The sequence below is a fragment of the Drosophila novamexicana genome, unplaced genomic scaffold (genome assembly GCF_003285875.2).
Source record: "Drosophila novamexicana strain 15010-1031.04,08,12 unplaced genomic scaffold, DnovRS2.1 tig00001222-arrow-arrow-pilon, whole genome shotgun sequence".
Classification (NCBI taxonomy): domain Eukaryota; kingdom Metazoa; phylum Arthropoda; class Insecta; order Diptera; family Drosophilidae; genus Drosophila; species Drosophila novamexicana.
In genome coordinates, this window is record NW_020824845.1 from 772,982 (window position 1) to 786,958 (window position 13,977).

The 13,977-nt window shown below is 43.0% G+C and overlaps 1 protein-coding gene across 4 annotated transcripts; it reads left to right on the forward strand.

Moving 5' to 3' along the window:
* The first annotated feature begins 4,454 nt into the window (after window positions 1-4,454).
* On the forward strand, window positions 4,455-12,269 carry LOC115766728. 4 transcript variants are annotated; one of them, XM_030710689.1, is made up of 6 exons: window positions 4,455-4,589; window positions 6,249-6,414; window positions 6,814-7,477; window positions 7,867-8,090; window positions 8,172-11,993; window positions 12,089-12,269. In XM_030710689.1, the coding sequence occupies exons 2-6, from the start codon at window positions 6,351-6,353 to the stop codon at window positions 12,115-12,117; spliced, it is 4,803 nt and encodes a 1,600-aa protein (XP_030566549.1). In that variant the 5' UTR covers window positions 4,455-4,589; window positions 6,249-6,350; the 3' UTR covers window positions 12,118-12,269. The 4 variants fall into 4 exon arrangements, with proteins under 4 accessions (XP_030566549.1, XP_030566545.1, XP_030566547.1 ...); XM_030710685.1 differs by having other exon boundaries at window positions 4,456-4,589; window positions 8,172-12,269; XM_030710687.1 differs by lacking the exon at window positions 4,455-4,589 and adding an exon at window positions 4,645-4,950 and having other exon boundaries at window positions 8,172-12,269.
* Window positions 12,270-13,977: the final 1,708 nt, after the last annotated feature.

Below are 13,977 nucleotides of genomic sequence, written 5' to 3' on the forward strand. Positions count from 1 at the left end.
CACCGTTGCTGCTCATCTGCACAGCTGCATTTTTTTGGGTCAACGGCCCAAATGAAGGCCAAGGGCATATCCAAGGGCATGCGATCCACTCTCCTCGTATTCCCTTTAAGAGCGAACCGGGCGGCCAATAGCAATCGTCGCTTTTGGCGCCGTGGATCGCATGTCTGGCGTTGCCACCCTTCAAAATTTTGGGCTCCGCCGTGGGCCCAGCTTCACCCCGCATACTCCGACCATATGACAAAAAGATATCGGCGTGGCCGATAATATCGAACGCAACCAACTGAGTAACCCTCGGTGCTGCCGATAACGTCCAATGCAACATCACCACGCAGATTATTGTAACGACATGAAGGACAGTTACAAGGAATCTGCGTGCGCATTTCATGGATTGACCCAGCCGGCTAATAACGATGCCCAACGTAGGCCACACCCACGACAAGTAATCTATATTTTTTTTTTTTTTTTTGCTGACCCAAAAAAAAGGGGGGGCTGGCGCTGCCGCCGCCGTTGCCTGGCAAGGAGGTGAGCAAATTACGATTATGTTCGTATATCTTTTGCGTGGAAGACGCCTAGCACGCGTCCCTGGAGATCCTCCAACTCGTAGGCGTTGGTTCCCACGGCTCGGACGACGCGGCTCTTCAAGAACTTCCGGGCGAACTTGGCATTGAAGGCTTTGCCGAAGCTGCTTAGTGCGAAGTTGCGCCTCCACACTTCCTGTCCCGGTTCCAGATGGAGCTGTCGCGCGCGGTGGTCGTACCGTTGGCGGCTTCGCTCGTATGCGGTGTGCAGGTGGTCCTTGACTTGGCTTCGGATTACAGCCAGTCTGTCCTTTGCGTCAAGGTCAGAAATACTGTGGTCGGCCAATGATCTCAGCTTCCTGGCCAGTTTGTAACTGGAACCATTCAGGTACATCTGCTGTCCAAAGACCGCGAAGAACGGAGTGACTCCCGTAGCGCTGTGGACCGCATTCCGGATCGCCACTTCCACCTCTGGTAGGTACGCGTCCCATTCCCGATGATCCTGACCCAGGTAGGTTCGGATTGCCGACAGCACTGTGCGGTTCACGCGTTCGGCGGCGTTGCTCTGAGGCGAATACACTGGTGTGCGCAGGTGAGTAATGCCAAACGCCTGGACCATCGCATCGAACGACTTTGACACGAATTGTCGTCCATTATCCGAATGGATCACTTCCGGCACGCCAAATTTGAAGAACACCTCATGCACTAGGAAGTTCACGACATCCGCCGCGGTGGCTTCCCTCATGGCCTTCAGGAAGGTAAACTTCGAGAAGTGGTCTACGACGACGAATATCCACGCGTGCCCTCGTTTCGACCGTGGATACTTCCCCAAGAAGTCGATATATAGCTTCTGGAAGGGGCGGTCGGTGCGCACTTCTTCCCCAATTCCGACCTGCATTCGGTAGTTCTGTGCCTTGGTCTCCTTGCATGTATCGCATTTCCGAACATAGTCCCTGACTTGTATGGCCATGTTGGGCCAATAATATCGCCTGCGCAGCGCGTGCAGCGTTTTCCTCATGCCTCCATGAGCTGACGTCTCGTCCGCGTGTGCTTGTTGGATAAGTCCTGCCGTCAGCGACTCCGGCACCCAGAGCTTCCAACTGGTGCCTTCGACCTCATCCTCCAAGCTCTCGTGCACGGTCCTCTTGAACAGAAGTCCGTCCTGCACTCTAAGGTCCGGCAACTTCCCTTGTTGGCTCATCACCTCTCTTATCAGCTCTCGATATTCGGTGCTCTCGAACTCCGGGGTCTGAAATCCCAACAGATCTTCCGGGGTCAGTTCGACCTCTTCCACGCTTCGGGACAATGTGTCTGCGACGACGTTGTCGGCTCCCTTGCGGTACTGCATGGAGAAAGGGAACGCTTGCAGTTCTAGGGACCACCTGGCTAATCTCCCGCTCAAGTCTTTGAGACTCATAAGCCACTGCAGACTCGCATGATCGGTGATTACCGTGAACGGCATCATCTCCACGTACGGCCGGAATCGATGTATGGCCAGTTTGGCGGCTAGGCATTCCTTCTCGGTCACCGAATAGTTGATCTGGTGCTTGTTGAGTTTGGCCGAGAAGAATGCGATCGGCCTTTCCTGTTGTTCGTCGTCTAGCTGGAACAACACGGCTCCTACTCCGTAGTGAGATGCGTCGCATTGGATGAAGAATGGTCTTCGAAAATCCGCGTGAACTAACACCGGGGCTGTGGTGAGGGCTAACTTCAAGCTTTCTATGGCTTCTATGGCCTCGTCGCTCAACACAAATCTACCCGTTCTCTTCTTAAGGGCATCAGTCAACGGTACCGATATCTCAGCGAAGTTCTTTATGAATCGGCGGTACCACCCCGCCGTACCTAAGAAGCTTCGTAGTTCCTTGACCGTCCTCGGATTCGGGATGTTCCGGATCGCTTCTACCCTTCCCGGATCCATGCGCAGCGTCCCGCCGCCTATGATGAAACCCAGGTAGTTTAGGTTGCGGAAGCAGAATTTCGACTTCGCCATGCCTATGGTGAGGTTCGCGTTCCTCAGACACTCGGCCACCAATTCCAAGTATTTTAAGTGCGTTGGAAAATCTGCCGATATTATCAGCAAGTCGTCTAGGTATACGAATACGTTGGACCTCAAATTCGCCGGAATTACCTTGTCCATGAGCCTGCAAAGTTGTTGAGCGGCGTTGCAGAGCCCGAATGGCATGTGGCGGAACTGGTACAGCGGCCTCCCTGGTACAGTAAACGCCGTATACGCCCTGCTCTTCTCCTCCATCTCTATTTGCCAGAACGCGAACTTAAGGTCGACGCTAGAGATGAAATGAGTCTCGTCGATTCGCGATAGGATGCCCTCGATGCATGGAAGCGGGTAAGCGTCTTTTACCGTTACACTGTTTAATTTCCTGGCGTCTAAGCAAAACCTGTTCTTCCCAGGCCTCATCACCACCGTCGTCCGGTTGCTCCAGGGGCTGTCACTCTCCTCGATGATGCCCAACTTTAGCATCTTATCCACCTCGGCCCACACGATCTCTTGTTTGGCCGGGGACAGCGGATAATGTCTGTCTTTCACGGGTTCTGCTCCCTCGATCAGCTGAATTCGGTGCTGCAGCAGGTGAGTTTTCCCTAGGCCATCCTTCTCAAATTGGAGAAATCTGCGCTTCACGCTTTCCAACTGACTCCTCTGATCGTTGTCCAGGTCCCACATTCCCGGATCCGTCACGCAGTCGTCGTCGTCCCGGTAATAAGCCACCTCTGGGTTCGCTACCGTTACCTCAGATGCCTCTGGTGGTGTTTCGGACTTTCTGGCCGGACCGAGCAGCTCTGGTGCGATCTCAAAGGCTCGCCAGAAGTCGATTCCCAGGTATAGTTCCTGTCGCAGGTCCGGGCACATGTAAAATACGATATTTTCCGTTCTATTCCCGTATTTCACAGGCAGAACAACGCGACCTAAAATTGGGCGATTGGCACCCGCCGCTGTCCTCACCATCGATTCGTATGGCCGCGCTTCCCATCCCAGTTTCTCCACTAACTCCCGGCATCCTTGTCCCAACAGACTGACGGAGGCCCCCGTGTCCAGCAACCCTTTCATTTTGGCCCCAGCGACCTCAACTTCGGCGAATACTCGTGGGTCTATACTCTCCTCCCGTCTCACCGCTTCGACGACCTGGCGCCTGGTAATCCTGCGTCTGCGGAAGCGCGCACGTGCCTTCACCATTCTCCGGGTGGCTAGCGTCATCCCCTCCAGCTGTCGCTCACCAAAAATTCTATTTCGGGCCGACATGTATGCCCGAACACGTTCTTCGTATGGTAAGCCCCTAAGTGTTCCTCCTTTGCTTATACTATTATTATAATTAGCCTTATCCTGATCCTTATTCCAAATCTCCGTCTCCTTTCCAATGATTATTGGCTCTGGTAGGTGCCCCTCTCCTGCTTTCCCGCGGTCGCCGTCCCGGAACGCGTCTGTCCCGCCATCACCGCGCTCCCTCTGGGGTTTCCCGGACAGTTTTCACACTGCGAGCAGAAAGTGTCCGGCTTTCCACACCTATAGCAGAATATTTTCCGCTCCTTGGACAGGCAGTCTCTAAAGACGTGGTCGAACTGTCTGCAGTTCCAGCATACAATTCGGGATGAGTTCCTGCTTCGCACGAATGCCTCCTCCAGTTCTCCCGGTGGCGTTTCTGTAAGATGCGGTGGAACTTCAACCTCGTGGACTGCGGGCCAGGGATGGGACCACACCCAGAGAATCCGATGAGCCAGCCGGCGCGGCCCACTGAGAAACAAGCAGTTCCGTAACACACGCAAATTAAATTATCGAACAAGGAAGATGGTTCAGATTCAATAATATATCGCACCAACAGCCCGATATACAACACGGGTAAAATAATCGGGAAAACTCTGTACGTAGTTGAAAAATCGAAACGGCAATATGTCGATGTTTTTTTCTCATCTCTAGTAGATACGCCATTTTGTGTAAAAGAGAAAAATTGAGAACTACAAAATAAGAAAGCGAATTCTTTTGTTAATAATAAGGTGTAAAGCAATTTTATATGCTTAAATCTTAGTGTATAGGTGCTGTGTAGTGTTTAAATATTGACGGTACGTGCGATACGCCCATTCGCTTTAATCTACACATTCATAAGTACATGGAATCTACCTAAATATTCATATGTTTGTACATACATATGTATGTAACTATATGTATACATGTGTGCTTGTGCAAAGAAACTTGTTTGAAGTAGAAATACATATCCATACATAAATGTTATGTGGTATGTATGTTTATACCCATTCAAATGCACCACTGAAAATTTGGATAACTTAAAAATGTGTGTGACCACTCTTTAAAAAATATAATGATATGAATGCAACAACGACTATTATTCGACAACTGCGGACATTGATTGGAATATGGATTAGAATTAATCTGGCAACCTACCTGATTTGTAGGCGTATGTAGGTATGTATATATATATATATATATATATATATATATATATATATATATATATATATATATATATATATATATATATATATATATATATATATATATATATATAACGCATATGTATGTATGCATTGTGTGAATATTGCATAAAAGTCTTATATGTAGCTGTTAGTAATATGTTTAAAAAAAAAATAATATGCTAAAATGGACATATTTTGCGCAATTGCGCAACTTAGAATGCACTTCGTCGCCCAAGAGGGGCCAAGAGTTAGCAAAACTTGACCCCAAAAGAAGGTATGCTTATATGCGTGTGTGCATGTATGTGAATCAAAGATGTTTTATATTATTGTGATTTTCAAATTTTAACAGCACTAATATCAAAAAAATGCAAACTTAGACCGTTTTTTGTAACGAATGGAGAATCCAAGCCAAGATTATAAGGAAGATAAAATTTCAAGTTCGCTTTCATTTAATGAAACAATTAAAAAATATGTGTGAACATGATTGTGAAGCCTACCTATTTTTTTGACTGCTATAGAACAATTAAAAATAAGTTATTGTATGAAACACAAAATAATTTTTATGAAAAACAAAATAATTTTTGTTTTTCAAGATATCTGAACTAATCTCTCCTTACATATGTAAATGCAAAATACGAAAAAGGGATTTTCGTTTGAAAAAACTGTTTTGTTTATCAAGATATCTTGGCTAAATCCGGCATTTATATATTAGTTTACTTTGCTTATTCATCATTATTATATGATTCAAATCTTATTAAGATCGCAGTTATAAAGCTCTATGTGAAGAATAGTTCAATTATTTAGTTCTTGGATGGAAGATATCCTGTTTTACCAAACTCCAAATTAAAGAGCATTAATATTCTTACATATCTGCAAAGTTGTAAGGGAAATTTCTACAGGGTATTCAATCTTTGAGGGCAGTCGCAGTTACTCGTTTTAATATACATTTAATATATAATAAATTTTATACCGATCACACAAGGACAAGTCATTATAATCCACGACACCTTGTTGAGACCATGCAATGCAACATTAACAAACATTTTTAATTAAGATCTGCCAAAAAAGAAGTGTTTTTAAAGCTGGGTACTTTTCCATACCCTTGGAGAGGGCATTCTTATTTTGTCATAAAATACGTAACGCATAGCAGGGTACACCTCCATCCCCATAAAGTATATATATTCTTGATCAGTACCAACAGCCGAGTCGATTTAGACATAGCCAGATCGGACAACTATATATATTTTGTGTTTTGAAGTTGTGTAAACACAAATTTTTGTCTTATAGGTATATAATCTCCAACTATGCCGAAAACATATTTTATTGTTATCTGTTAGTGAAAGCAGAACCTGCAGATAAACGATTGGACATTAACAATAATCAACTGACATGTCTACAATAAATCGCCGGATAAAAGTCAAATTTCGAGATTCTGTACTGAAAACTCACAAAGGTAAGCTTTACAGTTTAATAGAAAATTTAAAATTATTTTGTTTAAAATAATTATCTGTATATATAAAACTGTTTGTTCTGACTGACTCACTGACTGACTGGTTGACAGATTGACTGACATACATTTATACATACATACATACATATATACATACATACGGAGCCAACGTATCTTGCCTTGTTAAATTTCACCAAGGCCTACTTGAGTTCTCGAGAATCGAGGAGACGAGCACTTGGTAGAAATTCGTTATATTTAAATTTGCAGCACAGCAACAAATCAGCTTGGTCTGCGTTTGGTATTAGAAAACAAACAAAAAAACAAAGCAATGGGGGACTCTCATAGTCGGGCATACCCGATTCGAACATTCTTACCTGTTTTAATTGTATTATTTGTTTACAGCCAATGCTTTGACATGTGATCGAATGGCTTTTCCCGGCGTAACTTCATTTTTAACGGCTGGAAAGGAGTGTTGCCAATCAGTATTAAATGTCAAATTATCAAGATCAAAGAAGTCTGAATTAATATGTACACAGAAGCGCCTCGTTAAAGCTTCATATTATGATCGTAACACTCCAAATGATCCTGCGGTAAATACTACTTTTAAGCGACGCCGATCCGCCTCCGCCAGGCAAGCCCAGGTCTCGGAGTCACCAATTGTTTGCAAGGCTAAGAGAACTCTATGGCAAAATTGTAACATGCTCCTCCTGATACTGGTAACATTTTACCTCATAAGCTCATCACATTCGATATTAGTCGAAGAACAAAACATGGCCGGCAGTGCTGAGCACTTGTCCCTCAAGGGCAACGCCAACTCGAACAACACTAGCTTCCGAGGTTCCGGTAAGTCAATGTTAAGCAACGGTACAACGGGCAATGGGCTCGGTAGATCTTCCGTTGCGGCAAGCGGATATCTGGACAAGTTGGACAATTTGGAGCGAAGTGTGGCCGCTGTTTTGATCAAAGTGGCCTATGGAACAACGTCAACGACTAAACGAAGCATACCCGACAATAGCTACATTTTAGGTCTCACCACTGTCGCGACGCCGCTTCTAACAACCCTACGGTAAGTAACTAATACTTGTAGTATTAATTATTCGCTTAGATGGAGTAAATTAAATGTGTAATGTCTAGTCCGTCCGTGTGTCTGGAAACTATTCATATATATTCAAAGTTATCCTGATGAAACATTTCATAGGTGTCTTTTCAATTTTAAAGTAATTTGTAAGCCTGGCAACCACTTGCCCAAGGATCCAAATATCCAACTTATTTAACGGATAACCCTGAAAGGATAATAAAATAAGTTTAAGTTGCATAAAAGTAAGTTCAAATCTTATATACCAGCATATGGGCGTTGGGTGCAGGTTATCTTTAGTCGGGCACTACCACTACCAACAGCATCTTCTTTCGATCTGGCTGGAATCAGAATGATTAATGTTTATGATGTATTATTAGATACCAATCGTCAAATCAAGCTCAGCATAACGGTGCTCGCCATAGAAACTATGAGCTGGACTTGGAAAGAGATCACGCATTGCCAACCTCTGCACCAAATGCTGATATCCTGAAGAGCAATAATAATCCAACTTACCCGAATCCAAATCGTCATCACAGCAACAGTCATGACCGCGATCGTCATCGACACACAATCCAATACAATTCAACGCCAATGCCATCAAGTAATTATAGCTTTTGTAATTCTAATTGCAATTTGTTGACATTCATTTAATATTATGATGCTTTTATATTTGCTTAACTAGTTCCTAACTTATTAAAGAAAGCCAACGGCCAGCCGACAATACCCATGTATCCTGGAGATATTCCGTCGTACTCGCCGCCATCAAGATCATTTTTTACGCCGCCATTGCCGCCGGAATATCAAAATCCATTTGCCGATAAGCCTACGTTACGGGGGACTAATAACGAGGGTCTTATATCAAATACGGTACCGTTTAATAACAGGCGGCCGATACCACCGCCCAGCCTGATGCCCGGCCATGAAAGGATACCGTTTCGTCCGCCCGATCTGGCTGCCTCTATTGGCAACACAGATGGCAATTCGAATCACAACGGAAATGAAAGCTATTCAAGTAGCTCGGCGGATACCAAGAAGCCACTCGTTGCGACCAGCATGCAAGGAGCCTTTGACGTCGCCGGAGATCGTAAAAAGGCACTTAATACACCGTCACGGCCGGGCAATGATGCAGTCGCCGTTGAAGCATCCGATCATAATAACAATGCCAATTATCATAACGTGCAAGATATAGGAGTGACCAATAATGGCAAGGAGTCCAATGCAAATAAGAGGCAGGAGGTTCTGCCGAACATTAGACGCATACTAGGATCAAATGGCAAGAAAGGTGACATACCTGCTGTTCTATTGCGACACGTGACACAGCGACCCTTGGTCAACTACCATCAGCCGCCAGCCTCGCCCATAGTTTCGGTCGATAATACGGAAATTGGAAAGGAGAGCAGCAGCAGCAGCAGCAGTAGGAACAGCGATGATAATGGTGCGTCAGCTTCGGTTAGTCCAAACATAAATAAGAGTAAACAACAGTCGAGCGGCAAATTGGATTCAAACGATGCCGCGCCAAGGGATTTGTTGGGCAACAATGCTAGTCAGTCGGCAGTTACCACACCTTCGGCTGCAGCTGCAATCGGCGAGGCGGCTGCTACATCATTTACATCTGCAACCACAAATGCAAGGCCAACTAATGGCAATGCTGTCGCCGGAAAAGCTGCTGACACAGCCGCAGGCACAGGCACAGGCACTGGCACTAGAGACGGTGGCGCTGTGGGCGCTGCTGCGGCTGCAGCGGCTTCTGCTCATACCACATGGACATGGGCGTGGAACATACATATTTATTTATCGGTTATTCTGTACACGATATTGGCCGTCTATTCGCTTTACAAACTGGTCACATTTGACAAGCTGACGCATCTATTCGCACAATCATATTTCGTTTACATATACCTCATACTGATTGCCATTTGTATAATGCGCATCTTTTACTTATGCTTTGATGCTTACAATATTCATGGAACTTTTCCAATATTTGCCGCCGAGCTCCTATTGAATTTGCCATCAACATTCTTGACTGTTGCCTTCGCGGTGCTCATTTTATTTTTGTTTTTAAAGTCTTTAAACCACAAAAACAATCGTTATTCGGCGCTGGTGCGACCGCTAACCGTGGTCGTCGGCTGTGGTGTACATGTTGGACTCTGCATTACGCTGCATTATGTCGAGTCGTATACCTTGCAAAATCATCATTTGTACTTTCAGCAACAACAACAGCAGCATTACTTTCGCCGCCAACAGCAGCACCAGCAGCAGCAGCTGCAGCAACAGTTGTTGCAGCAACAGGTTAGCATGTCGCCTTCGACTAGTCTGGCCAATCCACCGCCACCACCGCGGGTTCTTTCGCTGATATGCCAGATTATTTATATATTCATATGCCTTAGCCTAGGGCTCTTGTATCTGTATTTGTACCGCATACTGAAGCGCATACTGAGAAGCAAATCCCAAAATTATATACATGGCTATCAGAATCTATCCTATGCTATTCATATCACAATTGCGACAGCATTGCTCTTTGTTCTATTAGCTGCTCTGCAAATCTTTGGCGCCGTCTGCATCTCACCAGCGCGACCCCTAATGAGCCAAGCGAATATTGTTGAGGTCGATTGGATGCAGTGGGGATATCAGTTTTCTTTGCGTCTGATCGAGATAGCAATCATAACATTGATATCATGGGTGACGGGCCTAAAAACCAGCGTTGGCAGCAATGCCAATGGCAGTGTCGCTGTCAACGGGGACGTCCGTATGGTTGGAACAGTTCCCGCGATGAGCGGATTTACCAATGCTGCAAATGCCACCGGCAGTGTAATGAGAGAAAAACACGGTGCTGCTGCCCATCATCACAACTCGCATTCGAATGTTGCCAATTTCTTTTTACCGTGTACGTCCAGCTCAAGCCAGGAACAGTTTGAAACTGATTATCCAGCTATTTGCAATGCAAATACTAATCTTCATACATACACAATGCGCACCGGCAAGCTGATATACGATGATAGTTATGCGCTAAACTCGCTGGCGGGGCCATCGGCAGCTTCTCCGAGCGGTGGTACCGAGTATCAGCTGCAGGAGCCAATGTACCAGAGACCCTACGATACTGGCTCAATACGAAGTGCCATCAATCACAACATAACAGCCGAATATGGTCCACAAGCTTCGCGTTACCATCAACATCATCCACATCATCATCATCATAATCATAATATGCGTGCTGCACATGAACCGGCAGCCTATATGAGCGCCGATTATATGACCGATGCCACAACCGATCATTACGAGAATCCAAATTTTGATTTACGTACAAGCTCAACGGGCGCTGTTGGCGGTGTCGGAGTTGGGGCCATGCAAAAATTGGGCAAGAACACAGTCAGCTCGGGTTCTGCATCAGCATCTGGGTCTGGATCGGGTTCATCCGGGACATCGCAACAGCAAATGCTGCTATTGCAGAGCGACAGCTGTTATTCGGAACCATTGCAAGAGAACTCAAGCTATGAATTTAATAACTTTGAACGGCCCGTATTCAAAGAGAAATCCATAGGCAGTAGCTCACATCCGAGCGATGAGTGCTGGCCTGACAGAGAGCGCGAAGGTCTCAAGCTGGCAAAGTGTTGTGATAGAAAACCGAATAATAATAGTTCACTCAATGCTGCAACATTTGAAAATCCGGAGCGACGCAGTTCGAATTCAACAAATTCATGTTCCTCCTCAAATGGCATCCGTTACGCCAGCTACAACTCATACGAGCGCAGTGCCCATTACAATGGGGGGGTGCGAAAGAGCGGCACTCTGAACAACATTGTTAATGGATCGGGCATAGGAGGAGCAACCGGTGCGGGTAAAGGCTCTGCAACTGGTCCTGGTCCTGGCCGTGCAATAAGTGTTGTACCGGGCAGTAAAAGAGTAAATGGTGCACAGACATTGGCACACACAGAACGTTCGCACTATTTTCAAAGGAGTGGACGCACATTAAATACCATAAATCGTGCATTAGCCTCAAATGATTTCGAATTGTCACCCAGCGTTTGCAATGAATTGACGCTCAAGCAACAATACCAAATTAAACAGCAGCAGCAACAACATCCGCAGTACAATCACAACAATTCCGAGGAGGAGGATGAGGAGGAGGACGACGATATAATATCAGGCAGTAATGTAGAGTGCACCAATTTGATAAGCAACAGTGAGCATGGTTATTGTATAGCTAGCGAAAACAGCATCACATCAAATCCACTTTGTGCTAACAAAGCCTCTGCACAACACCTGCATGTACATAATAATTCAAAATCTACAAATCATCTGCATCACAGCAGCCAGCAGCAGCAGGAAGCAGCCGCCTCCAGTGTGCCAAGCTCCGCTGAGTTGGAGCCGAACGTTGTTTCCTCAGCAATAGTATCCGCATCCGGATCCGCTTTAGCATCACCTTCAAGTGCCTCGGATAGCATGATTGTTGCCGAGCAGGGTTTCTTGCGCTTTCGCGCCAACGAGGATGTCAATGCCCAACATGGTAAGCTGCAGCATGGTGTGATGCATCATCAGAATCACAGCGTGTCCAACGCCTTATCGCAAATTTGTAGTAATGTTAATGGCATCGATTGCTAGGCAATTCCTTCATATATACATACAGATAAGATGTGTCGATTCTCGATTCTAATCTCTTTCGGTCGAGTGCCGCCGAAGCCGCCGCTTACTGCCAATTGTAGTTAATTCGCCACTTTCTACTCTCTTCAAACTTGTGATATACATATTAATAATAACGATATTATATATATATATATATATATATATATGTATATATATAATATGTATATATATATATATATAATATGCATTACAAACAATATCCTAAAATGTAAAAAAACTTTTATGAAAACAAACGTAGTATTCATACTGAAATTTTGCTGCAATTGAGACGTTTGAATCCCGAAATATCAATACTTATATATATATATTTTGTATATACTGTAATATATATTCGCATAATTTGCTAGATGCAAAATTTCAACATACATATTAATTTGTTTTTATTTATTGTTTATAAATTAATGCAAGCAGCAGCTTTTTACCGTTTGACAGCTTAAATAGCGTTTAAATACATACAGCATAGATTTTTATAGCAGTTACAACATGCATAATAATTATATATATATATATATATATATATATTTCTTTTTCTTTTATGTATATATATATATATATATATATATATATATATATATATATATATATATATGTCTAGTATTAAGCATTACATTTAATGTAAGTTTAATTATTGTATTCAAGCTGTTAATTGTAAACAATATTCTGAGCGCATTCATCGACAAAATTATTTCATTAATGCAAAAGTAATTCTTTCAGTTCTTTTAGAAAAAATAGTAATTATATTATGTTTATATATGTATGTTTGAACATGGCACCCTTTCGCTCAAATTTAATTCTTTTTTAATTTAAACTTTTAAACTCTTTTAACGGTTTTTTTGAAAACATAAATACATGCTAAGTTATTGCGTTAAATTTTAAGACATTGCCATGTTGATCTAATGAATATCCAAAATTTAAACGTTATTCAATCAGCCTAAAAGAGAGAACTTAAAAACAGAATAAGAGTCGGTCGAGGTTATAAAACTTAACTTTGAAAGGCTAGCTACAAAGCGACAGGTGCTCTACTAACTGAAATTTCTAGAATATAAGTTAAGTCTAAAATATGCAAAAAAAAAAAAAGCAAGAAAAAGCTATTACAAATGCACACATTCATACATTCGTGTAGCACGGAGCGTTAATAATAATATCAACATAGAGCTGCCGAATTATTGCAGATTTTAATAAAAAGTTATTAACTGTGACACGAATTCCGATCGCCCAACACATGCTTACCGAATGTACATTTATTTATTATGTATAGAATTAAGCAATTCCTTTCGATACATAAAATTGTGTATAAAATCACACAAACAATGTTAATCCTTACGCGTAAATAGTACTGACTAGATAAGGCTTCTGCATTTTTAAATGTAAAATTCAATTGATTTAAAAAATAAAACACTTATATTCATAGATATATATATGCATAATTGTGCTTTTAAGGATGCCGTATCATCACCATTACAAAGTATTTATACTAGAATGCAGATAGCTAAAAATTTATTATAACATCGATCCTACTATTGCACTACATATTATAAACACAATAAACACACCACACATTTTTACAATATGATAATAAAAAATAATAATAAATAAATAAAGTATTCCCCTTATTATTATGCTTACATTATAGAGAAATATTTATACATATAATTAACTGCATGTATATGAAAGAATTACTCTTATAATAAAATAACTACGTACATATAAACTAAATATAATTTATTTAAATTTATGTTTCCCATGCCCAACAACCTGTTGCTCGATTTCAAAAACTCTAGGGCCGGACTTCACGTATCCCATGATTAAACCTAACTACTTACTACTACTACTTACCGTGAATAATA

What these genes read in the sequence shown, in the direction of transcription:
- LOC115766728 (XM_030710685.1), top strand. Translation starts at nt 6,351, where the DNA reads ATGTCTACAATAAATCGCCGGATAAAAGTCAAATTTCGAGATTCTGTA. An exon ending in CCGCTTCTAACAACCCTACG is followed by an intron (nt 7,478 to 7,866) that starts GTAAGTAACTAA and finishes ATGTATTATTAG; the next exon opens with ATACCAATCGTCAAATCAAG. An exon ending in TTCAACGCCAATGCCATCAA is followed by an intron (nt 8,091 to 8,171) that starts GTAATTATAGCT and finishes TTGCTTAACTAG; the next exon opens with TTCCTAACTTATTAAAGAAA.